The sequence below is a fragment of the Heloderma suspectum genome, chromosome 6 (genome assembly GCF_057233095.1).
Source record: "Heloderma suspectum isolate Gila_16-S chromosome 6, 16-S_ref, whole genome shotgun sequence".
NCBI classification, from domain to species: Eukaryota; Metazoa; Chordata; class Lepidosauria; order Squamata; family Helodermatidae; genus Heloderma; species Heloderma suspectum.
The window spans coordinates 108,521,581-108,547,191 of NC_139463.1; the positions used below are offsets into that span (position 1 = coordinate 108,521,581).

The 25,611-nt window shown below is 49.6% G+C and overlaps 2 protein-coding genes across 7 annotated transcripts in view; one reads left to right on the forward strand and one right to left on the reverse strand.

Annotated features, from left to right (window-relative positions):
- The window catches only part of TEP1 (telomerase associated protein 1), an 82,461-nt gene extending 79,546 nt beyond the window's left edge, over nt 1-2,915 (forward strand). For all 5 annotated transcript variants that reach the window (XM_084806119.1, XM_084806118.1, XM_084806121.1 and 2 more), the window contains one exon: nt 1-2,915. In XM_084806119.1, coding sequence (XP_084662245.1) covers nt 1-135 — 135 coding nt within the window. In that variant the 3' untranslated portion in view covers nt 136-2,915.
- Nucleotides 2,914-25,596, reverse strand: PARP2 (poly(ADP-ribose) polymerase 2). 2 transcript variants are annotated; one of them, XM_084806122.1, is made up of 19 exons: nt 25,505-25,596; nt 20,616-20,769; nt 19,181-19,302; nt 17,467-17,679; nt 13,576-13,707; nt 13,128-13,198; nt 12,012-12,062; nt 11,314-11,410; nt 10,668-10,743; nt 10,477-10,579; nt 10,226-10,385; nt 8,460-8,598; nt 7,096-7,159; nt 5,744-5,878; nt 5,505-5,638; nt 5,325-5,424; nt 5,119-5,217; nt 4,380-4,504; nt 2,914-3,397 (listed from the first exon to the last, which is right to left on the reverse strand). In XM_084806122.1, the coding sequence occupies exons 2-19, from the start codon at nt 20,765-20,767 to the stop codon at nt 3,238-3,240; spliced, it is 2,133 nt and encodes a 710-aa protein (XP_084662248.1). In that variant the 5' UTR covers nt 20,768-20,769; nt 25,505-25,596; the 3' UTR covers nt 2,914-3,237. The 2 variants fall into 2 exon arrangements, with proteins under 2 accessions (XP_084662248.1, XP_084662249.1); XM_084806123.1 differs by having other exon boundaries at nt 20,616-20,827.
- Between the last annotated feature and the right edge of the window lie 15 nt (nt 25,597-25,611).

Below are 25,611 nucleotides of genomic sequence, written 5' to 3' on the forward strand. Positions count from 1 at the left end.
CTGGGCCAGTTCCGGTGCCATGCCCCAGTTTCCTGTCTCCAGCCTTGCCCCAGTGCCGACTCTTCGCTTACCCTCGCCGTGGGTGACACATTGGGCAACGTCTACTTCCTGGCGTGGGAATGCCTCCCTAGTTAAGGAGCCGTCTTCCTGGGGGAGCTTCAGACTCTTCCCTGTTGCACGCCGCCTGCAACTCCTCTTTCCAGCCATGGAGACGTAGACGTTGCTGTTTCAACTACTAGAACCTTAGCCTGCGGATTCCGATGTTGAAATTGTGGATGGTTCTCTCTTTTGGATGGCTTTTTTGGTTGACTTGGAGACAGTACTTGCAGCCTGTGATTGATTGCCTGGCAGTTGTGAGCTCTGTGGCCTGGGTTGAGCTAAACAATCATGGATGAGAAATGAACTTCGTAAATAAACTCAGCTGAACTACACTAGAGTCTTGTTGTTGTTGTTCAGTCATGTCCGACTCTTCATGACCCCATGGACCATAGCACGCCAGGCCTTCCTGTCCTCCCCTCTCTCCCGGAGCGTGCTCAAGTTCATATTCATTGCATCGGTGATGCTATCTAGCCATCTCATCCTCTGCCATCCCCGTCTCCTTTTGCCTTCAATCTTTCCCAGCATCAGGGCCTTTTCCAGGGAGTTTTCTCTTCGCATTAGGTGGCCAAAATATTTGAGCTTCAGCTTCAGTATCTGTCCTTCCAATGAGCACTCAGGGTTGATTTCCTTTAGGATGGACTGATTTGACCTCCTTGCAGTCCAGGGGACTCGTAAGAGTCTTCTCCAGCACCACAGTTCGAAAGCATCAATTCTTCGGCACTCAGCCTTCCTTATAGTCCAGCTCTCACAGCCATATGTTGCTACTGGGAAAACCATAGCTTTGATTAGACGGACCTTTGTCAGCAAGGTGATGTCTCTGCTTCTTACTATGCTGTCTAGGTTTGCCGTAGCTTTCCTCCCAAGGAGCAAGCGTCTTTTAATTTCATGGCTACAGTCACCGTCTGCGGTGATCTTGGAGCCCAAGAAAGTAAAATCTGTCACTGCTCCCATTTCTTCCCCTTCTATATGCCGGGAAGCGATGGGGCCAGATGCCATAATCTTGGTTTTTTTAATGTTGAGTTTCAAACCAGCTTTTGCACTCTCCACTTTCACCCTCAACAAAAGGCTCTTTAGATCCTCTTCGCTTTCTGCCATTAGGGTGGTATCGTCTGCGTATCTGACGTCGTTGATAATTCTCCCGGCAATCTTAATTCTGACCTGTGATTCATCCAACCCGGCATTTCTCATGATGTACTCTGCATATAAGTTAAATAAGCAGGGCAACAATATACAGCCTTGTCATACTCCTTTTCCAATTTTAAACCAATCGATTGTTCCATGTCTGGTTCTTACTGCTGCTTCTTGACCCTCGTACAGGTTTCTCAGGAGACAGGTAAGGTGGTCTGGTACTCCCATTTCTTTAAGAATTTGCCACAGTTTGTTGTGATCCACACAATCAAAGGCTTTAGCGTAGTCAATGAAGCAGAAATAGACGTTTTTCTGGAATTCTCTTGCTTTCTCCATGATCCAGCAAATGTTGATTTGATCTCTAGTTCCTCTGCCTCTTCGAAACCCAGCTTGTACTTCCGGTAGTTCTCAGTTCACATACTGCTGAAGCCTAGCTTGTAGGATTTTGAGCATCACCTTGCTGGCATGTGAAATGAGCACAATTGTACGGTAGTTTGAACACTCTTTGGCATTGCCCTTCTTTGGAATTGGAATGTAAACTGACCTTTTCCAGTCTTGTGGCCACTGTTGAGTGTTCCAAATTTGTTGGCATGTTGAGTACAGCACTTTAACAGCATCATCTTTTACGATCTTAAATAACTCAGCTGGAATACTGTCATCTCTGCTAGCTTGGTTGTTAGTAATGCTTCCTAAGGCCCACTTGACTTCACTCTCGAGGATGTCTGGCTCAAGTTCAGTGACTGTACTATCATGGCTATCAGGGACATTAAGATCTTTCCTGTATAGTTCTTCTACACTAGAGTCTAGATTTTATCAAATTAAATTCCGTAATCCTATTACTGTAGGTGGACAAGAAAGACCTTCGATTAAAATTCCAGATGCTGTTCCTTCTCAAAGTCTGCCCATTCTTAATAGTTTTTCTTCTCAGTCCAGTTAACCACTTATTTCTGTTCTGAACATGATCCTAAATCTTTGTGGAAATTTTAAAAAGCATCTTTTAACATCCTCCCAACCCCTCTATTTGTATATCTCATTCCTCCCCAACCTAGTGCTCTCCAGATGTTTGGACCAGAACTCCCAGCATTCCTGATCATTGGCTGTGTTGGCTGAGGCTGATGGGAGTTGAAATTCAAAACAACTGGAGGGCACCAGGTTGGCGAGGGTGTGTGTGTATACCTATCTCGGGTCTTTTGGAAGAAGAATGGGATTAAAATGCAGTAAGAACAAGATGTGATTCTTAGGGAATAGAGCTATGTGAAAAAGAAGTAAAATCCAGGAGTAATCAGTTTCTTTTGTGAGGGAGAATGTTCAGTCCACCAGAGAAGGAAAAATTCAAAATGCACTTTTTCCCCCTTCCTCACAAATCTACAGCCATAGCGGCCGTTCAGGCAATATGCTAACCCCCACACAGTGGTTAAGTGTGAGTTGTTTTGAACCATGGGTTATCATGTTGTCTGAATGCAGCCAGGGTGGCTTGTTAACCATGCAGTGTGGCATATCTTCTCGAACAAGCCAGCTTGAGAACCCATAGTTTGTTGTTGGGTTGTTCAGGGCGATTAACAAGTCGTACTGCATATTTAACAAGCCACGCTGGCTATGATAACCCACAATTCAGCAACCAACCCACGCTTCAAAATGTGTTGTGTGAACAGCCCCATTGACACATATCAGACTCAAGCCTACAGAAGCATTTCTTCCTGTTTATTGAAAAATAAAGTGATGTCAGCTACTTTGTGTTTCTCATCCTGAGCAACTGTGTTTGCAATAAAAGCAAGAAAACACAGTGAGCAGTAGAGGACTTAACAACCTCGGCTGTTTAACACACATCCTTGTCGGCAGCTCCCTTAAGATGCCACCCAGCTTGTTCGTTCCAGTTTAACCTGCACCTTGGGAATAAAAGACTATTGAAGAAGGTTGTCTCTCTCTCAGCTTGAAGGCACTTGTAACGTCGGGTAAAGAAAATGCCAGCCGGTCTCATCCATCATCCTTGTACTAACTGTCTGTTGCCTTTCACCAGAGCTGCATAAAATTGAAGCGCACCTTAAGGAGATACTTCAGACGCACCTGGTGTGGGTCATAGACAATGAATTCGTTATAGTTCAGAGTGTAGCCTTTCGGGTTCACCACACCAGTTTCCACAGCTGGGCCCAGCGGAACTGTTGCCCCATGCCTGCCAAGAAAGGACAGAGACACAAGCAAGATCACAGAAGAGAAAAGATTTGAGATGAGTCACAAGCCCTTGACGCACGTCTACACCCTGAATGTTTTCAAGAAGGCTGCTAACTAAAGGTGCTCCTTTCTTTCAAGGAAAGCTTTTTTTCCCCTCCTCCTCCTAACTCATGAATGTTGTTAAGATACAAATAACAGAAGATACTTTTTTTTTTAACACGGGTGTGACTTTTTTTTAACATGGGTGTGTTAGCCTTTGCAATCAAAAGTTCCAGTGAGTTTTTGCCATGGAAAAACATGGTGTTTCTTCCCCTAAGGTACTTCACCTATGTAACAACAACAACATTTAAAACGGGTCAAGAGAAGGGATGTAGCCCCACACTGCAAGACAGAAGCAGGTGGCTATGGCACGTGCCCATGTATCTCCACAGGATAGACAAGAAATGTGCCATTCTGGCTGAATGACGTATTCTTTTCGTAACAGATGCTGCTCCTTTGGGGAGTGGGAATGGGTGTTAAAGAGCTCAATACAAGTCCCTGAGCATCTTATACCACCTCTGTCCTAGCTTTTGAGACTGACAGGCATTGCTCACATACTTCCACATCCATCCAATGGTTTAAGCTGGGGGTTGACAGCCATTTTGGCTCCTGCCATACAAGCCTTGTTCCTAGAGCACCCCGAAACCGTTCCATGAATCTGGGAGGAACCTTCCAAGTGTTGCTTCCCAGGACGCTCCAGTGATACTCTAGGAATGAGGGTTCTATGGCAGGAACTACAGAGCCTGTTCCTACAGCATTTCCCCCATATTTTTCTCTTTCCTCCCCATTTTATTCGATGAGGGTAGATTCTGAGGGTTGCCAGACAAAGCTTGGGGGCCAATTCTGGCCCATGGGCTGCACTTTTTGCACCCCTGCCTTAAGCACTAGAAACTTTGAATTTTCAGTCAGGGCAGCTTCTCTGCCATCTCCCCAAACAAACTCACAGTGTGACGCTGTTGGCTGGGGACGGAGCCAGCTTCCCGAGGCCTTTAGTGCTGTGTTTGCTGGCCAGCAGTTTCTCTGCTTCGGGGTTTGCCTCCAGGAGCTCACTGCACTCTCCCAGTGCCACCTGCAAGAAGGGCAGAACTTGAGCACTGTTCGCATGTTACGTACATCAATCAATATTCAAAACAGTGTGGCTGAATGTGCGAATGGCCTCGTAAAGATTTAGTCCAATAAAAAGTAACCGGCGGGAGAGGGATATATGGGGGAGATGCTGTGGGGGTGACTATATCTCGATTTTGAGTGTGTGCATGTATCTATTTATGCACAGATGCAAGGCCGGTGAGCATCCAAGGTGAACACAAGGAAAAAGAGTAGTCTCAGGCTGTTGTAAAAGATTTTGCTGATGAAAAGCCTGATGCGTTTCTGCCTCTTTATTATCAGGCCTCCTTTAAAGGGTGTAAGATTGTCTGCAGAGATTCTTGCTGTAAATACAAGACAAACTCTGAGTTGCTAGTGTTTTCAGCACAAGACAATCTGTTGTAAGAATCTCTACAGACCATCTTCAAACCCTTTGAAGAAAGCCTAATAATACAGAAAGAGGCTGAAACGTGTCAGGCTTTTCATCTGTAAAATCTTTTACAGCAGTCTGAGGCTATGCTCTTCCCTTGTGTTCTATTTATGCACAGGCATGGTGGGTCCCTGCCCCATCCCAATCCCCCAAAGGGAGGCAGATCTCACCTCTGAGAGCAACAGCAGGCCGATGTCTTTCTCGCGGGTGGCAAAGCAGTAATTGGCACTCTTGGAGGACATGTCCGCAAAATAGATCCCTTTCCCAAACTTCGAAAATAAAAAGAGAAAAGGAATGCATGAAGGACAGCCCCAAGATGAACAGAGCTAGGAGCAACAAGCAAAAGACTAGGCCGTGGAGAGAGAAAGAGGCTCACCATGTAGCCAGTGACGGGGGCCTCCGGTGGGGCCACGCGCAACCCCTGGCTCAAAATCCCCGCCCAGTTGCCCAGGCGGGATCCGTGCCACAGCAGCATCCTGAGGGCGGAAGAAAGCATGAGAAGCACAGCTCTGGATCTGGGTTCATTTTCCTGGCCCGCTCTGCTCTTCCCACTCACCGGTTGGGCAGGTCGGAGCGGAAAACGTGGTCGGAACTGGAGCTCTCCTTGTTCAGTACGAAGCCTTCCAGCAGGGTCATCGTGTAATCCTTGTGGGTGGGGGCGTGGGTGGATAAGAGGTAATGCTCTAGTACCTGGGGAGAGGAGCAGGGAGGATTGCAAACGAGAGAAGGAATCACTCCCCTGAAAAGGTTCTTAGACGCAAGGACGGGGTTCTCCTATTCCCTCCCAGTACACACCTGGAAATCGGGGCTGTCCTTCTCCAAGGGTCGGAGCTCACAGGCCAGTCCGCGGTAGCTGCGGTCCAGCGGGTGTTCCAGCTCCAGCTGCTCTGACCGGACCAGCTTAATGCCAATACGGATCTCACTGAGGGCCTTGGGGAGCAAAAGAATCATAGAATAGCAGGGTTGGAAGGGGTCTACAAGACCATTGAGTCTGTCCTGCACTCTGGGACTATAGAGAAGAGATCCTGGCCTTCCGCTCTATGACAACCTTTCAAGTCCTTGAAGAGTGCTATCATGTCTCCCCTCAGTCTTCCCTTCTCAAGGCTAAACATGCCCAGTTCTTTCAGCCTCTCCTCATAGGGCTTTGTTTCCAGTCCCCTGATCATCTTCAGGAGGGAGGGACAAACCTACAGTTTGGACAGGGTACCCTCCAGATGTTTTGGACTACAGCATCAGGCCCAGCTAGCATAGCCAATTATGGAAGTTGTAGTCTGAAACATGGAGGGTGCCAGGCTGCCTACCCCTGGTTAGGGTGGATTCCCCCTCAAACCATTCCATCTGGCACCTTGGTATATGGCACCTTCACAGAATTGCATCCTACTAGCCAGTGCAGCGCAGTGGCTAGAGTGTTGGACTGGGACTCTGGAGATCCGGGTTCTAGTCCCCACTCAGCCATGAAGCTCACTGGGTGTTTTTGGGCCAGTCACCGACTCTCAGCCTAACCTACCTCACAGGGCTGTTGTGAGGACAAAATGGAGAGGACTATGTAAGCCACCCCTGGTTCCTTGCAAAAGGAAAAAATTGCAGGATATAAATGTCATAATAATTATGATTAATAATAATAACGCTCCCCAAACTTGGGAATCTTAATTATATGGCCAACCCCTGTTAGAAGTGAAGCAACGCTAGAGAGATTGCCTCCAGTGCTATGCAGAGTGCCTTTCCTTGAACACCAAGGGCATCACAACCATTCTCCACACACACAAAAGAAAAGAAAAGCGCTAGAAGGCTTCTATTTTTTAGAAAAATGAACAATAAAATCAACCCAGAAGCCCGCCTTCTCTAGCCTGGCCCCCTCCAGAGTTTTGGACTTCAACTCCCACCAACCCCTGCCAGCATGGCCAATGGCCAGGAATCCTGGGAGTTGTAGTCCAAAACATCTGGAGGGCACCAGGCTGAGGAGGGCTGGTCTAACCAGTCACCTGTTGTCCAGTGGGTGCCTCGCAGCACCAGAACATTTATTATTCCCCCTGGGGTGGAGAAACCTTGACCCTTGCACTTGACTATGCACATCTTTAAGAGGCCCTGGTCATCCCTCAGTCCGATTTTCTAGTCTTAGCTGTGCCATTGCATGTCACCGGCCTTACCTCCAGCAGCTGCGCCTTCTCTTGCAGCTCCTGTTCCGTGCTTATCAGTGGGGGAATTTTCAGCCTGGAAAGGGGTGGGAGAAATGGACAGGAAGGGCAGACACTTTAGGAAAGGTCATAGAACGGAGTGGACATGTGCGTGTGGGTGTAGGATCATGCACTACAAACATGACTTGTTGTCTCTGATGTGGGTCTGCTTGTCATTTGAGATTTTCCTCAAAGGCCCTTTGCTGGGTATTCCAGAGGTCAGGGAGGTGTTGGCTGCGGAAGGGGCCTTTTCGGCACTGGCAGCCAAACTCTGGAACTCTCCACCTAGACCTGAGTGTCTGGCACCCACCCTGTTACTCTTTAGGGACCAGGTGCAGTCTGTCCTGTACTCTCAATGGTGTGATAGTATTTTCCATGGGATTTTACCTGTACCTTTTATACCTGAATCTTCCTTTTTAATCTGCTCATTTTGCCACTTTTCCTGGTTACAACTGTGCTGCTGTTGCTGCTGCTACTTCCGATTATTATTATGCATTTATTTATTTTAAAAACATATATATCCCACTAATTTCCCTGAGAGGAACTCAAAGTGGTGAACAGACAAATCCAACAACATTCAAAAGCATCTTAAAAGCCCCATTTCATAAACAAGAAGAAGAGTATATTAGAACAGCAACTTGAAAGACTAAAAAAGCTATTAAAGGGCTATGAAAACTTGCTGCATTATTGTAAGCTGCTTTCAGGCAATTTTGCAGCCAAAGGCAGGACATACAATTTTACAAATAAAATAGTCATACATAAATACAATAAAATAATCATAAATCAATAAAATAAAAATGTGGCTTAATGCAGGGGCGGGAGAACGTGTGATCCTAACAGATGTTGTTGGACGGCAATTGCCATCAGCCCTAGCCGGGACAGCCAATAGTGAGGGTTGACGGGAGATGTAGTCTGACACCTCTGAACGGCCCCACCTTCCCCATTCCTGGTTAAGGGCACAATCCTATGCATGTTTAGACAGAAAAAGGTCCTACAAGTTCCAGCAGGTCCTACAAATGCCAGACAGGCTGGCCAGGGAATGCTGGGAGTTGTAGGACTTTTTTCTGTCTAAACATGCATAGGACAGCGTCCTCAATGGAAAAAGCAACCCCCCCTGCAAAACAAGGACAGACAAGAGTTGTGTCCGTTTTGTGTGGGTAGGGATGAAGAAAGGGCATATGCTATTATCATTGCTGACTTGGAAAGTTGGTTGAGGGACTCTGAATATTGGGGTGCACGGGAATACGGAATGGCTGCATGGAGAAGGATGAGAACTGGGCGGAAAGAGACACGCTTCATCTACCCCTGGGCCGCTGGAAGCCCAAGGGAGCACGAACCCAAAATCGTGGGGGATCCGTGTGTAGAATTCGTTGCAGGCCTCCAGCAGGGCACGGCCGGCCTTCTTCCGCTTCAGACACGCCTCCACCTTTTGCAAGGACTGGTACCCTGCTCGGATCTGTTCGGCCGTCAGCTTTCCTGGAGCGAAGACAGAAGAGAGGCACTCGGGTGAAGACAGCGCAGAGTTTCAGTCTCACGAGAGTCTGCCAGTGGAAAGGACCCCTCTCGCGCTTCCCTGAGCTTTGCGCCCATCGCACAAGTGTACTGCCCAGCTGCTGCCCTCCGAGCTGCATCAAACAGAAGCCTATGTTTATAGAGCTAGTTATGCCCCAGGACCCCAATGCCTCCATCCAGTACATGCAGGGGCCCACTGCTGTTACCTTGCTGAAGTTCTAGCAAATACAGGTTCAACCTTTTCACCGTTGCAGGCTGCTGCACGCACTCATTTTAAATAAGTACTGTTTTCCAAAGCAAGGGCGAGCGACCTCCTTTGGTCGGAGGGCCCAACTGCCCCCTCGGACCAAGCTGGTGGGCTGGATGACTTCAAGGCGGGGGGGGGGGGGGGCGACCCAGAAACCTCTCCCTCCCATGACATCATCCACTCCCACTCCACCCCACCTTTTCTTTCTCCATTGTCAGGATTGGGCCCAGTATCTCGGCACAGGTTGTGGGAACAGACTCGGAGTCAGGTGAGGAACGGTGCGAAGTGGCGGGGGAGGAAACAGAGCTTCAGGGAGACAGAGCAGAATCTGTCCAGGTGCAAGCTCATCGGTTGGACTGCAGCCCGGCCATAACCTCTGCCTCTGTGGGAACACAGCAGCTCACAAGGGGGGAGAAAGTGGGCGTGACAGACGCAAGGATCAGATGTCGGGTCAAGAGGGAGGCACAGAAGTAAAGCGTTCTACAAGGATGGCCCATCGCAAGAGGCCTCCCCACAAGAGGTCTCTAGGGGAAGACCCTCCCTGGGAAAGCCTTTCAGGTTCTTTGCAGCAACCTCCCACCTAACAGTAGCGTGTCCCTCAAAGGGATCTGTAAGGGAGTCTTTTGGGTATTGTGTCAGCTTAATCATCAACGTCAGCGCTAGGTTGCCATAGGATGTCACAGTCTGTAACCTGAACCGCCGTGGGACTGACTGATTTGCATAATAAAGCCTATTTACTTGGGAGTGACTCTTTGTTCGACTGCATGCACGGCGGGAGGGCTCAGCCCTTGACGTCCGTGTAGAGAGAAGCACAGACCTCTGTGCTTCTCTCTACACACAGAAAGGGACTCGGCGAGCACTTGCAGCACCGGCTGAGTTGGGGGCATCGCAACGGGGGCCGAAGTGGCACAGGAACGGGTTTGGCCATCATTCACAAGGGCCGGCTCCTGCAAGCGCCTGCCACATCAGGTGCAGTGCCTCCGCCAGGGAAATCCCCCCCTTTTCCCTCCCATCACAGATCAGAGATGACACAGGGATTCCTCTCGCCTCTTCCAGAAGTCTCCGGTAGCCTGCAGACCAGAGGTGGGCTTGGGGAGGGGGAGAGGCCCCCAGAGCGTGCCCAGCCCTTCCCGGGCTGGATTAGGCCCACAAACTGGAGGTTCTCCACCACTGTCCTAAAGTGATGGAACAGATTGTTTTGTTTTTTTAAAAAATGAGCAGTTGCAATGCAAGCTTCCAAATTTATCTCCGCATTTCACTCCAGACACAGGCCTTTCCCGTTCGCTACTGTATCTCTTTGGAAATCCTAAACGAAGAAAGAAACATTATGAGCTCACCACTTACCTAGAGGGGCCTTCTTGGTGTCATACTTCATCTCCACCACCATCTCCTCCATGGTGCGGATGTTGCAGATCAGCTCCACCAAGGCCTGCACCCGTGGGTCCAGCTGCGACATTGGCTTGGGACACGTGGCTGTCTTTCGTGGGGCAGCTTCCTCCGCACCCTGGCAGGCATGTAAAACAAGAGATTGTGGGGCAGAGCATTTTTTTGAACAATAAACATTCTCCCTCTTCTTTCCCCACCCGAAGTCTCACTGCATCATTGGCTTCATAGTCCAGATAGAGAATATCATATTTGCCCGGAACCTTCTGGAAGTTGCAACGCTTGGTCCACTCATTCTTGGTTTTGTCCAGGAACCTAACACAGCCAGACAAAGTGCAGAGTTCAGGGAGGGAAGGCACTGGATGTGCTGGGGAACTCTCAAAGAAGTCTCAACTTGACTCACTTTTTGGTGAAGACGTCTTTGGCTTTAGCCAAGTCTCCAGCACAACTCACAAGGGAGTGTTGACCTGGTTTACCAACTAGGAAGGAGAGAGAATATGACCATGAGAAGGCTTATGACAGCCGCTGCAAAGCATGGGATAGTGTAGGTGAGATGGATTCTCTTCCTAGAGATGGGAAAACAACTCTGCTTTGGCACTAGAGTTTCTACAAACCCAGAATCAGACCTCACACATTTTGGGGTTGGAAGAAGTGCTTAAGAACATAAGCATTTTGCTGTACCAATCTAGTACTCTATCTCTGACGGTGGTCAGCCAGATGCCGCTTCGAAGGTCACAAGCAGAGCCTGACAGCCATAGCTGGTCCCACGTAATTTGCCCACACTCTGTGTTAACCAGAGGTGAACTGTGCCTATGAACTTGGAGGTTTTCTCCGCAGCTATGGTGCCTAAGAGCGACTGACAGTGTCCCATCCATTTTGCTTACAAGCTATCAGTGGCCATCATGATCTCTGCTTCCAGGTCAGAGGTCACGACTGCCCAGCGGGCTTGGGCCCGGCTCTTTGTCGAAAATTCAGCCCCCTGCTCCTGTTCCACTTTGGCCAACTTGGCTAGCACTCCGTTGTGACCAAGTTCCGCTCCGCCGACTCACCACGCCCCCAGCGCATCCAGACACTGTAGCTCCGCATGCCATCGTCCTCCAACAACTGGATGAGGTAATACTTGTTGTTGTTGAACTGGAGGTTTGTCTGGGGTGGGGGGTGGGGACGGGGACCAAGGAGAGAAGAGGCAGGATTTGAAAACAAAACCCTGTGCCCTTTCCCACCCTGATGTATCTCAATGTCAACTCACCCGGATCCTCTCTTCAAGAGCAACAGAGAAAGGCTCTGATGCAACTAACTCCCTGTTCCCTTTGACAGAATCTTGTTATGTGAGGTGAGGTGGCACAGCCACGTGGGTGTGAGGAGGCCAGACAAAAATAATGATGTGGGTGGGTGGCACAGCCACATGGGTGTGAGAGGCTAGACAAAAATAACTCGGTGGGCTGTTAGGACTGCTGTGTTTCTCCCCTCCTGTCAATTGGTCATGCTGAGCTTTTTATTTTTTACCATGCCCTTCCTCCGAGGGAAGCATACATGGTTTTCCCAACTATTTTATTCTCACAACAACCCTGCGCAGTAGGCCAGCCTGAGAGACAGTGGCTCGCCCAGGGTGGCCCAGTTAGCTTTGTGACCGAGTCAGGGTTTGAACACAGGCTTTAAAATCCAAAACCCATCTCCCGCACCATGCAGGCTCTGGTTTAACCATCCAGAGTCCCCCGTTAGTGAAAAGCAGGTACCAAGCACTCACCTGATTTAACATTACGTCATAAATGTCATCTCCCTCACAATAAATGTGAGCCTGTTGTGGGTAGGAAGTGTAGAAGTAAACAAACATGGAGAAGGGGAATTAGAAAATTAGATTAGCCCGAGTCTTTTTAGAGCAGGAGGTGCAGCACCCGAGGCCCGGGAGCCAAATCTGGCCCTCCTGAGGGTGCAATCTGGCTTTCCTGGGTCCCCCAGAAGGCCCCGCCCCCTTTCCCCCGACCACCAACTGTTTGGTGGTTTCCCAGCTTTTGTGCAATTTCCCCTCCATTCTGAAAGGTTGAAATGCGCCTCTCCTAAGGCTTAGTGCCGGGCAGGAAGGGCTTTAAGCTAAAATAGGGTAGTATTTTTGGCCCTGCCCCTTTTGCCTCTGGCCCTGCCCACCACTGGAACGTGGCCCCCGAGAGCTTCTCTGAAACGGAATTCGTCCCTCGGGCTGAAAGAGGTTCCGCACCCCTGGTTTAGAGGCTACAAGCAATGCCCACCAGAAGCACTACTTCCCCGATCAGACTACATACCACCAACAGACAGCTGGCTTATGTGTCACAATTGCCACGCTGGGGCAGATGTAGGCCACTCCACGTGGCAGCTGCTGGCACAGAGTGAGCCATTCATGTGCAACAGTTCAGAGCGAGGGCCAGGTGATTTCCCCCGTCCTGCTCACCCACCTTTTGAGGGGGCGTGTTCAAACTGGCTGGTCCATGGGGCAAACAGGGTTGCTCACACGACAACAGCTGCCATTACGGAGGGTGAAATTCCTGTTCAAGAACTTGTTGAAGGACCTCAGCCACTTCGCAGAATCCCATGAGCTTACTGCTGCTTTATTCACGTGTGCTCTTTTACCTCTGGCTTGGCAACGGCAGGGCCAGGCTGCTGCTCTTAAGGGGGCCAGGTTCAGCCCAGGGGCCACCAGTTGCCGACCTCCGATATTAAACTCCTCCTGGAAGAAGTGCTATTGTGTCTTGCTTGGGGTCTTCCTGGTGGCATCTGGCCAGCCACTGCCAGTAGACAGAACCCTGGCCTACACTGACTGCTCTGATCCCAACGTGTCCATTAGCATGTTCTTGGTAAACTCTCACATTAACCCTCGCGCATGCCTTACCTTCCCCAGCTTGGCCACGCATTCTGGATCCACAGGAGCTTTCCCCTTCACTATCAGCGTTTTCACTGCCTCTACAGGGTAAATGACGAGGTGGGTTAGAGCAGGACCAGGTGGCTTCCCTCAGCATACCGTGCAAGTACAGAACCTGGCACTGCAATGCGTGAGTCTGCATTCTATGAATCTCAGCATTTCAAAAAACAAAACCAAGTTTCTAGTTCTTAAAGCTATTCATCTTTATATGCTTGAAACTGTGTGGTAGAGTCGCCTGAAGTTGTACACTCCAGCATCAGATACTTCGCACAGGGCTGCTGGTTGCGTGTTTAAGTGCTTACTATAAATCACCACCAATCGTTTGCATGTGTTCCAAGGACAGGGCTCCTAATCTCAGCTGGGCAGGGGATTCTGGCCAAGGACTGACCCACCAAGACCCGTTTCCTGGGCCCCTTACCTCTCCTATCTCCCTCCCCTTGAGAGGCTGGGGCATCCACTCTGTTCTGTGCCCTCTTAGCAGAAGCAGAGCCAATGGCACCTGGGACACTGTGGCTTGGCTGAGATCCTCCATCCTTAATCTCTGCAGCATCTGAATAACAGAAAATAAATTGAAAGCAGAACGAAGCAGGGTTGCTGGTTGTACCAGTGCAAGAGACGGGGAGGCTCCTGGCCAGGCCTACCCTGAGATAAAGACTTCCTCCTGGGGGGAGAGACCATAGCTCAGTGGCAGAGCACATGCTTTGCAAGCAGAAGGTCTCAGGTTTGAATCCTAGGATCTCCAATTAAAAGACTCAAGGCCTCTCTCTCTCTCTGCCTGAGTTGCTGCCAGTCAGAGGAGACAACGCTGGGCTAAATGGTCAAACAGCCTGGTTTCATACGAGACATCTTCCTATCTGGTACTCTTGAGAAATAAAGGCCAAGCTGCAGTGGAGGCTGGTAGCTCTGATGTCAGTGGGGCAGTGAATCTGCTCCAGGTTTCAGTCAGAACCAGTGAGGATTCTAAAGGAGCTATCCAAGATGCTTCCACATTTTTCCCTAGGGCATTTCTGCCAGGCTGTCCCATCTGTATCTTCATAGCTCCCAGCTGCACTCCCCAAAGTGTCACCTGCTGTTGGTACACCCACCATGCATCTCGCTACCTGCTTGGCAAATGTTCGTTGCCTTCCTCTGACAGGAGCGCTGAATCTGGTACAGCAACCCCCTGGGCACATCCCATCTGGTACAGCCAGCGGCGCTCCACTGGACCCTAAATCCATAGGCCAGTTGGTGGTGTCTCCCGGAGCATGAGCCAGCTCGTCCCCTCTCTCCACTCCTGTGATCCACTCCTGTGATTCCCTCCACAGCTGCCGCTGCACCTGCCCTGGGCACTCTGGACAGAATTGGCCCCAAGCACTTGGTCCTGAGCCGGACTTGGCTTAGCCTGCCTTTTCCCTTGCTAGCAAAATACCAAACTGTTCTGGCACAGTTTCCAAAGGCCCTTATACCACTTTCCCAAGAGAATGCCTCGCCCAAAATGTCTGCAATTCCAAATCAGATTTAGTATCTTATCCCACCTCTACCAACATGCGCAGAGAGGAAGGGGGGGTACCCTAACTCCCAGCAGTGCAGGCAGGGGCAAACGTTTGCTCAGAATGAACACTGTCCCAGCAAGATAGGCTGCCCCCACACCTTATGTCCAACCGAGCCTGAGCCAGGGGACTCTCGGACACCCTTAAGGCTTATGAACCCAGGGCCAAAGCCAGCACCTTCTACGTCAAAGCCCTGAGCCTGAAGCCAGAAACCAGAAACAGGAGCAGTAAGCAAGAGGAAAGCTCTGGGCTTAGCACCAAGGCTTAACTGGAACGAAGCACACACATTTAATTATGAGAAGCTGGAAATGTATTTAAAAAAAGAAAAAAGGGAAAGGGAGTAACATACAAAAGAACCAGATCAAGGTTTCGAAACAATACAGGGAAAACTTTGCATTGGCTGCCTGTATGCTTCCAAGCCAGATTCAAGGTGCTGGTTTTAACCTATCAAGCCTTACATGGCTCGGGACCACAATACCTGACAGAGCGCTTCTCCCAACACGAACCTACCCATACACTACACTCAACATCTGAGGTGCCCACTCCAAGGGAAGCTTAAAAGACAGCAACTAGGGAGAGGGACTTCTTGGTGGTGGCCCCCCAGTTGTGGAATGATCTCCCTGACGAGGCCCACCTTGCACCAACTGCTATCTTTTCAGCACCCGGTCAAGACTTTTCTCTTTTCCCAGGCATCTGGCAGCATGTGGTGAGTTTTAATCGATCCTGGATTCTTTTTATGCTTTGGCTGATTGCTCAAAGTTGATTAAATATATGTTGTCTCTGTGTATACTGTCTGTTGTATGTTTATATGTTTTTAAGTATGTTTTTATGTTTGCAAATTTTGCATATTGTATTTTTAATGTTTTTAATCTCTGCAAACTGCCCAGAGAGCTTCAGCTATGGGGCAGTACAGAAATGATGATGATGATAATACAAAACTGACTAAACCTGTCTATACGGCATGGGTCTTCAATAGCACAGGACCTCAGGAAGCAGCAATCCAAAGCAGACAATGGAAAGGGCAAAACAAAACCATAAGAAGACCAAGGCATCTCTCCCCCACACCCTGGTTTTATACCCAAATGCCTTTAGCAAATCTGAGTGATCCCTATAACCCAATCATAATCATAAGCTACCTGGGAACAATCAGCCCAGGCCGGGGGGGGGGGGGGGGGGGCAGAAAGTTCTCACCAACCTTCAGCTGCATTCATTCATCCCAATTAGTGAAAGGTTTAGACCCGGTCCGCACATCATGCTACACCACGGTGGGCTGTTAACATGGGTAGTCACAGGGTGGCTTAATGTGGTGTCTGAACCTGGAGCGGTTTTTCCATCAGGGGTTGCTTTTCCTAAGCAAAACACCCCAAGAACCCATGGCTTGTAGTAGGGTTGTTTAGTGTGGCTTGTTCTCAGGATGGCTTGTCTTGATGTCTGAACCCTGTGGGGCGATTTTTTTGTAGGTTGTCAGGAACGGCTAGGGAGTCTCCCAGCAAAAGTGGCGAAAACTCTTGCCGCTCCCTGCAATCTCGCTAGTGCTGCTGCCATTCTCAGCACCTTCTGCCTCAGGATGGATTTTTAATTTTCTTTTCCTCGTGAAGAAAGGACACCGGAGGATGTCCCAAATGTGTTCATAATTTATTTAAAATTTTCTGCCCTGCGCAACTGCGCAGGAGTGATTATCTGCTGGTAGGAATTTTATGCAATTCTCCCCGCTGTTTTACTGTTCTGCCTTGAAATTAGCACATTATTCTCTCCTGCACAAGTGCGCAGGAGTGAATATCTGCTACTAGGGATTTTGAGCAATTTCCCCGTCCGATTTACTGCTCTGCCTTGAAATGTGTACAATTTCCCCCTCCATTGTACTGCTCTGCCATTAAATTTGCATATTTTTAGTGATCCCGTTCACTGCTCCATAACTTTCATGTACATCTGACAGCTAGCAACGGAGACCACTGGAGGGAAGTGAAACGCATGAAGGGTGGGGAGAGCTGAAAGTAGCCGGCAGCTGCCGGAAAGGAGCTTTAAGGGCAGGTGTTATTACTTCTGGCAAACAGGAAGCACGCTTTACAAAAAAAAAAGTGTTCATTAGCAAGGGAAGTACCAAAGCGGAGGACACTGACAAGAAGGGGTTTTTCTTGGGAAGCACCCAAGTGGAGAATGAAATTGACAACGCCACTGGCAAAAGGGGGATATAGCTATGCTGGGCTCAATAGTGGACAAGTGGTCTTGCTGTCCTGTGCAGTTGTGCAAGACCCCTAAAATAAAAGGTTAATGTTTGCAAATGCATTCCTGCATTCATAAGGGCTCAGAAACTTAGATCCCTTTGGCACGCTAATGTGCGTGTGTGTGTGTGGGGGGAGTTTCCCTCATGAGTGAGAAAATGAGGATTTCTGCTGCAAAGGCCCTTTGGATATGTGCCGGCAGCAGCCTGAGGACTGAGAGGGATTGAGGGAGAAACAAGCCACAGGAAGCCACTGAGCATGTGATCGTCTGTTGCAAGTAAGGGACAAGCCACCTACCCACCGTGGCTTATTCTCAAGGTGGCTTAGTGTGACATGTGAACTCGCCCTTACAGTGGCCTTGGTACCAGGGATGGGACAAGATAACACCCCCAGGTGCTTCATGAAGATGTGCAGGCCCAGTGTTACGGAATGAAACTATACAAGCTGCTAAATCTCAGAGGGAAGAATGGATTTCTTGACAAATACTACTACGACTTCAAGGACTACTACTAAAGACAGTAACAACATTTCTTCCGTGTAAATCCTGTACTACAATACCGGACTCCCTGCATTCCATCTGACGTTCAAAGCCAGTCCGGCTGTTGGTCTGCACCATGTGGGCTGTGTCCAGCTTGTAGTGTGTCCGGCCGACCGTCACTTCCACCGTGGGCTCTTCGTGATTGTTCCTGGCCGCCTGCAAAGCCAGGCAGGTGTCTGCAGGGTACGGAAGCCAATCGCCCTCGTGGTCCCCTTGCCACCGCCAGACCACGTCTGCACCCGCACCATGGTGGACAAAGAACACGGGGGAAGAGACAAGAACTTCAGTAGAAATGCGGGCGAGGTAAACGGAAAGAGGCTCAGAGGGACTGCTTAGTAATCCCTCAGTGGAGAGAAATGGGCACTCAAGACGTGCTCAGAGGCACTCTTACCTTCCTGGAGAAAAATATCAGGGCGAACTTCATAATACAGGATGGTTTTGAAATGGGCTTACCAATGACACAATACCTTAAAATATCATACTGCCTCCAACTTTTCAAACTACAGCTGGTTTGAAACGGATTACAATACATAAAGCAGACTTCCCCAACCTGGTGCCCTCCAAATGTTTTGGACTACAATGCCCATCAGCCCCAGCCAGCATGGCCAAATGGTCAAGGGTAATGGTGAGGGGTAAATACTCAGAGGTAATCATTGTAGTCTAACACATCTGGCAGACACCAGGTTGAGGAAGGATGATATAAAGGATGTTAATAATGCTTATTAGCAATAACAATTATTAATTAACAAAAATATAGTTAAAAAACTGCAGGAGAGCAAGGAATATCGGAGGTGCCTGTATCTCTGTGCACATCACAGATCCAGGTGACCTCTCACAACTACAAGGACTACTGAGGCACTGGGGACCAGACAACACACCCTCTCTTTCGCTCTCTCGGCTTAATCCTTCTCACAGGATTGTCATGAGGACAAATTGGGGCTTATGGACACGTTGTGCTCCTTAGTGAGCAAGGTGAGATATAAATGTAATAAATTACTAAAAGAAAATGAAAGTCCAGCATCTAAAATGATCTCTGGCTTGGTTAATATGAAGGCTGCCTAGTTTCTCTCTCTGATCCACCAGCAAAGGGCCCAGCGTGCTTCACCTCGAATGGAAACACGTCCTAGTAAGAGCTGGATTGTGTATTTCTAAAATGGGGGATCCAACATCTTTCCCCGTCTGATTCCCAGCAATCCTAGGGGCAGCTGCAGGTCCAACCACCACATGACTTGCACAGCCTAATCTGAATTTCTGCACAGCCCCCCCACCCCCGAACTCTGAACATGCAAGTGCATGCATGTCTTGGACTCTGAACATGCAGGCGCTCTGGCTTCATCATGTCAGATTTTTTTTCCCCTACCCTGAGCAAACCCTCCTTTTTTGTAACATCTTGCCGGATGAAGAGACCTGGAAATCTTGAGAGCTTGCACAATTTTTGTGTTATGAATAAAATTATTAAGTGTGGTATTGTGGTGAGCCAGTGTGGTGTAGTGGCGAGAGTGTTGGACTCGGAGCTGGGAGTTCTGGGTTCTAGTCCCCACTCGGCCATGGAAGCTCACTGGGTGACTTTGGGCAGCCCAACCCACCTCACAAGGTTGTTGTTGTGAGGATAAAAGGGAGAGGAGGAGGATAATATAAGCCACCTTGGGTTCCTTGCAAGAGGGAAAAAGGTGGGATATAAATGCAATAAATACATTATTAATATAGATTTCAAAATAAAACGACGTCGCTCACAGGAATCCTGATCCCGGACAGCCGCCGCCACGAGTGTTTCCTGCCCAGTCTGTTTATCCCGCTGCACCATCCTGCGCAGGTCCACGCAGGACTCCCCGATGTCTACAGTGAGCTTCCCGGCCCTGCAGGAGGAAACACACAAGCCCACATCACAGAACCCCTCCTGGTGGCCCCCTTACTGTGGAACTCCCACCTTCGGAGGCCAGGCACGCGCCAACGTTGTGTTGCTTTCAGCGGTTCCTGAAGACATTGTTACTTCAAGAGGCCTTCCTTGAGTCACCAACCCCGGTTTATTTAATTCAGAATTTGTTTCTTTCAAAACATTTAATTGTTTTAACATCGTGTTTTATTCTTTTATCTTTATTGTTCACCGCTTTGAAATCTTTTGATGTGGAGCGGTATATAAATATTGTAAATAAACAAATAAATAAAACCCTGGCCAATTCTGACCTGCCCTGCCATGGGGCCAACGACGGGAACTCCAACTCCATACCCAGACGACATTTAGAATCTTACAAGGACGCCTTGCTGGCCGTTCCAAAATGAACAGCATGTCGCCATGAAGAACCTCAACGGAAGGCCTTCTCTGTAGTGGCACCCACCCTCTGGAAAACCCTCCCTCGTGCAGTTCGGGAGGCAGAAAATGTCACATCTTTCAAAAGCCTCCTTAAAACACCTTTTCACACAGGCTTTCTCTGGACTGTAACTGCTGCTGGGTTTTACATGGTACTTTTAAACGTTTTCTATTACGTCTTGTCAAGTTGAAAGTTGTGGTTTTAACTGTGAACTGCCCAGAGAGCTTTGGCTATTGTTAGGAATGAATGTGGGCGTGTGGAGATATCTGGCAGCGCAGATTCAGAACGGGAACAGCCAGAACGGGAAGGCTCCCTCCCTCGTGAGCTCAGATATGGCAAGGCCGTCTTCCCAAGACCTGGGCTCACAGACGCTCGGCCTGAAGGGCCCACCCTTTCCTCCTCCATGAGAAGCCAGGTCTCGGGGGAGGAGGAGAGTGAGGGGCATGACTGGAGGGATGCGAGGGTCCGTCGCAGAGCGAAGCGGGAAAAGTTAGAGGCGGAGCTCAGGTGCCCCACTAGGCTGGCTATGCGTGAAAGCCTATTTGGAGGGAGCCACTGTAAGGAAGGAGCATCCCCCTTAGCTAGGCTGGCCTGGAAGTTCTTGTTCAAGCTGCCAGCGACTTCTTTAACTTCCACTTCAGCTCCTCTATTGGTGTTCGTAATTGTGTGGAGTAACTGTTTCCTTTGGAGCCTGAGAGTTTCCTAGAATTTGCATTTGTAAGGAACCTGGTCATTAAGTAATAAAGTAGTGAGCCTGAAGCCTTAGACTGCGTTGACTGCGAAGGGGGAGGAGGAAGGAACATGACAGCTATTGGGCGGTATAAAAATGTAATAAATAACGTAAAAATAGATACACTCACTGGGCCGCCTGGCTCAAGACCGCGCTCTCCTCGGGCAAGAACTGCTGCCACCCATCGCCAGCGGTCTCCTGCTCCCAGCGCAGTTCCAGCTCAGCCCCTGAACGGCTGGGCTCCCCATTCTGGGCCTCGGGGGCCTTTCGTTTCCGTCCCATCCCTGAGGCAGGGACAGAGCACACATGAAAGGCTGGATAAAACGGTCACTTCACAGCATCCTAAATAACATGAATGGAGAGTTACTTGGCATCATCACCAATTACCTCTGTGACAGGGACTACTGCACTCTTTACTTCGGGTGCAATCCTCTGCATGTTTAGACAGAAGAAAAGTCCTACCAGTCCCAGCAGGTCCTACAAACGCCAGACAGGCTAGCTGGGGAATGCTTGGAGTTGTGGGTCATTTTTCTGTCTAAACATGCATAGGACTGTATCCTTAATCAATTTATAGACCGCTTGACTATAGCTAAAAAGGCAACTGGAAGTCGTTTCTAGCACAGAAGTTTAAAATACAAAATATCTACAGTTAAAAGATTTCAAAACAGAGAATACAAAAAAAAAAACAGTTAAAAACATTTAAAACCAACCGCCCTGACCACAAAAACAATTTCCCCCCCTCAGCCTGCTGGGACAGGCAAGCGCCTTAACGAATGGCCAATGATGCCAAGCCCTGATGCCATTCCTGCTCTCTCTGCTTTCCCTTTAACTCCAAGGAAGCTGTCTAGTGCTAAACCAGTGCCTCATGTTGGTAATGGAGTGGATGAGGGCAAACAAACTGAAGCTTAATCCAGACAAGACAGAGGTGTTTCTGGTTAGTCGAAAGGCAGATCAGGGAATAGGAATTCAGCCTGTGCTGGCTGGGGTTACACTCCCCCTGAGGACACAGGTTCGCAGCTTGGGTGTGCTCCTAGATTCGGCCCTGAACCTGGATGCCCAGGTCTCAGCAGTGGACAGGAGTGCATTTGCACAGCAGAGGCTAGTGTACCAACTGCGCCTGTTCCTAGAGAGGTCTCATCTGTCCATGGTCATGTATGCCTCAGTTACATCCTCTTTGGACTACTGTAACACACAGGTCGGAACTAAGATTGCCGGGAGAATTATCAACAACCTCCGATATGCAGACGATACCACCCTAATTGCAGAAAGCGAAGAGGATCTCAAGAGCCTCTTGTTGAGGGTGAAAGAGGAGAGTGCCAAAGCTGGTTTGAAACTCAACATTAAAAAAACTAAGATCATGTCATCTGGCCCTATCACTTCCTGGCATATAGAAGGGGAAGAAATGGAAGCAGTGACAGATTTTACTTTCTTGGGCTCCAAGATCACCGCAGATGGTGACTGTAGCCATGAAATTAAAAGACGCTTGCTCCTGGGGAGGAAAGCTATGGCAAACCTAGACAGCATAGTAAGAAGCAGAGACATCACCTTGCCGACAAAGGTCCATCTAATCAAAGCTATGGTTTTCCCAGTAGTAATGTATGGCTGTGAGAGCTGGACTATAAGGAAGGCTGAGCGCCGAAGAATTGATGCTTTCGAACTGTGGTGCTGGAGAAGACTCTTACGAGTCCCCTGGACTGCAAGGAGGTCAAATCAGTCCATCCTAAAGGAAATCAACCCTGAGTGCTCATTGGAAGGACAGATAATGAAGCTGAAGCTCCAATATTTTGGCCACCTAATGCGAAGAGAAAACTCCCTGGAAAAGACCCTGATGCTGGGAAAGACTGAAGGCAAAAGGAGAAGGGGACAGCAGAGGATGAGATGGCTAGATAGCATCACCGATGCAATGAATACGAACTTGAGCACACTCCGGGAGACAGCGCAGGACAGGAAGGCCTGGCGTGCTGTGGTCCATGGGGTCACGAAGAGTCGGACACGACTGAACGACTGAACAACAACAACAACAACACACTCTACATGGGGCTGCCTTTGAACACTGTTCAGAAACTTCAGCTGGTCTGGAATGCTGCGGCCAGACTGTTGATCTGAGATTACAGGGAGCAGGTGATTCTCATTACAACAGCTTCAGCAGCTACAGGTCTGTTTCCGGGCACAATTCAAAGAGCTGGTTATGACCTATAAGCCCCTGTAGGGCTTGGGACCTGGCTCGCTGAAAGACGGCCTTCTCCCAAACAAGCCTGCCCTGGTCTGAAGATCTTCGAGAAAGGCCCTGCTTTAGTTACCACCACCTTCAGAGGCATGTTTGGTGGCGACACAAAAGAGAGCCTTCTCAGCGGCCACTCCCAGGCTGTGGAACTCCCTGCTAAGGGGAGCTAGGTTGTCTCCCTCTTTTCTGTCCTTCTGCTGGCAAGCAAAGACGTTCTTATTCAAACAGGTCTTTGGGGTGCAAGTGAGTCTGCTGGACTGAGTGCAATTTTACCCTGTTACTGTTGTGTTTCTAACTGAGTTTTAATGTATTTAGACATTATTCTATGCATACTGTATAATGCATAGAATAATGACTATTCTATGACTATTTGTTTCATTATTGTTTTAATCAAGTTTTATTTATCCAAGATTGTAAGCCGCCTTGAGTGTCATTTTTTAGCAGAAAGGTGGGGTACAAGTAAAATAAATAAATAAATGGAGGTGGGCTCCACTCTGTGAAAAAGCTTCTGGCACAATATGCAAAACTCTTTGAGCGATGGGAGAAAGCGGGTTGCCCAAACTCCCTGCAGTCTAGGCAGGGACAAGCCAATAGTGAGTAGACTTCCACCACCCCTTTACCTCCACGCCAGCCTGAGCCAGGGGTACTAAATTAAGGGTTCAAGCCGACACCCTCTATTTTAAGCCCCCACGCCAGAAACGTTACATGGTAGAAAGGAACCCAGCAGAGGGTGTTGAATTTAGTGCTGAACTTTACCTGGAAGGAGGCACACACAACTCTAGAGGGAGACACAAAGTTTATTGGTGTAGGGAAGAGGGAAAGGGATGAGCAGTTATAGAAAAGATCAAGGAGAACCTCTGAAACAATACCGCAGGCAAAACATCAAAGCAAAATGGAGGCTGGTGGCTCCAATGTCGCTGGGGCAGTGAATCCACCCCAGGTTTCAGTCACAGCCCGTCAGTTCTGACTGAAATCCAGAGTGGGTTCACCACTCCACCAACATCAGAGCCACCAGCCTCCACGGGCAATACCTGCGCCTATCCTACACGTGACCAAAGTAAGGACAGGGCCCAATCCAGGATCCAAGAAGTCACAAGCCCAAGGCAAGTTGACACAGGCAGGTGGAGCCAACTGGGAAGCTCTCAGGGCACAATCCTATGCGTATTTAGATAGAAAACAATCCTAGAGTTGGAGGGGCCAGGCCTCTCTCACGGTAACAGATTCACAGGTGGTTACATCCCTTTGTGCTCTCATGGCTTGGCCCAATGGGGTGAGCTCCCCAATAGTGCAGCAATAAGACGGAACTTCTGACACGATCTCACAGTCAAGAGTACAAGGCAACGAATGGAATTCTTGACACTTTGCTTTTTTAAACATACAATTACCGTTATCTACATCACATCACCAACATTTATCTGCCCCTTGTGGGAATGTTTTATTTGTCTACATCCTTCACATACCGCCCAATTAACTATGCCCTCTGGGAGATTAGCAACAGTTGGTCTCGTAGCAATAGGTGTCACTGATTTATCTAATGTACAAGTGGCATTCAAAATACGTTGCTCTCCTGAAGCAAAACGGCACCATGTAGCTCAGTGGTAAACATGTAAACCTATGGCCCTCCAGACATTCGTGAACTACTACTCCCACTACCCCTCAGCATCAGCCAGGTTGCCTGGGTGTGATGGGAACTGGAGTCCGATGACATCTGGAGGTCCACAGGTTCCTCTGCCCTGGTGTAACACCCGCGCACACACACACACACACATAACTTTCCTGCATAACGGCCATCCTTGAACCTGATTGGTGGGAGATCCCAGACAGATAAAAGGAGGGATTTCTTCACCCAGCACATAAACTATGGAGTTCGCTACCACAAGATGTCGCAATGGCCACCAATTTGGAGGGTTTTTGAAGGGGGTTAGACAAATTCCTGGAGAAGGCTAGCAATGGTCACTAGTCCTGATGAGTCTGTGCTACCTCCAGTACCGGAGGCAGTGAGCCTATGCACACCAGTTGCTGGGGAACATGGGCAGGAGGGTGCTGTAGCACTCATGCCCTGCTTGTGGGTTCCCGGTTGACAGCTGGTTGGCCACGGTGTGAACAGAACGCTGGACTAGATGGACCTTTGGTCTGATCCAGCCTGGCTCTTCTTATGTTCTTCTCTTGTTCCCATCCGTGCAATGGCTGGTTTCCCAAAAAGGGCGGCGTGCGCGTTCTGGCCTTAGCCCCCCGCGCCAAGTTCTTTTTGCCCCGAAGGTTTTCACCCGTGCTCTCCTCATGATGTAGGGGGCTAGCTACAGCTGTTCGACAGCATAGGAAATGCACCCTGTGCATGCTCAGAAGCACCCTGCTCCTACGGGGCACAACAGCCGGACACTTAGATCGAGGAAGCGCCGGTTCAGGGCCGCGAAGCGCCTGCCGACCTGGCAGCCCGTGACCGAGCCTTCGTGCCCTCATGCAGGCGACGTGGAGGAAGAGGCGCGGGGTGAAATAGAGCTCCTGCAACCCACCAAGCGACCGGCACGCTTCGCCTGCCCCCCAGCCCCGCCCCGCGACCCACCCCGGCATTTGGAACAGGCCGCTCCGGTGCTGAGCCCCGGCTCCGAAGGCCAGGCCTGGCCCGGCGCTTCGCGTCCTCGACCTCCCCGGCCGCTTCCCTCCGCTTGAGCCTGAAGGCCCCCACGCCCCACCTATCCGCAAGCGGGCAGAGCGGCTTCCCCTTTCCCGGCTCCTCTGGAAGTCCATCCGCAGGCCGCGCCCCGAAGCCCCGCGCGCTCCCCCCTGCGACCCACCTGGCCCCCGCCAGCTCCCGCTTCCCTTCGCGCGCTCCCGGGCCCTGCCGGCCGGTCCCCGCCTCTCTCGTTTGCATGCGGCTCATTTGCATGCCAGCCTCTGCGGA

Coding starts and splice junctions, on each gene's coding strand:
- PARP2 (XM_084806122.1), bottom strand. CDS start 20,767: ATGGGACGGAAACGAAAGGCCCCCGAGGCCCAGAATGGGGAGCCCAGC. Junction 13,199..13,575: donor AGGGGAGGGAGATAGGAGAG/GTAAGGGGCCCA, acceptor TTTACCCTGTAG/AGGCAGTGAAAACGCTGATA. Junction 10,386..10,476: donor ACTATGAAGCCAATGATGCA/GTGAGACTTCGG, acceptor CATGCCTGCCAG/GGTGCGGAGGAAGCTGCCCC.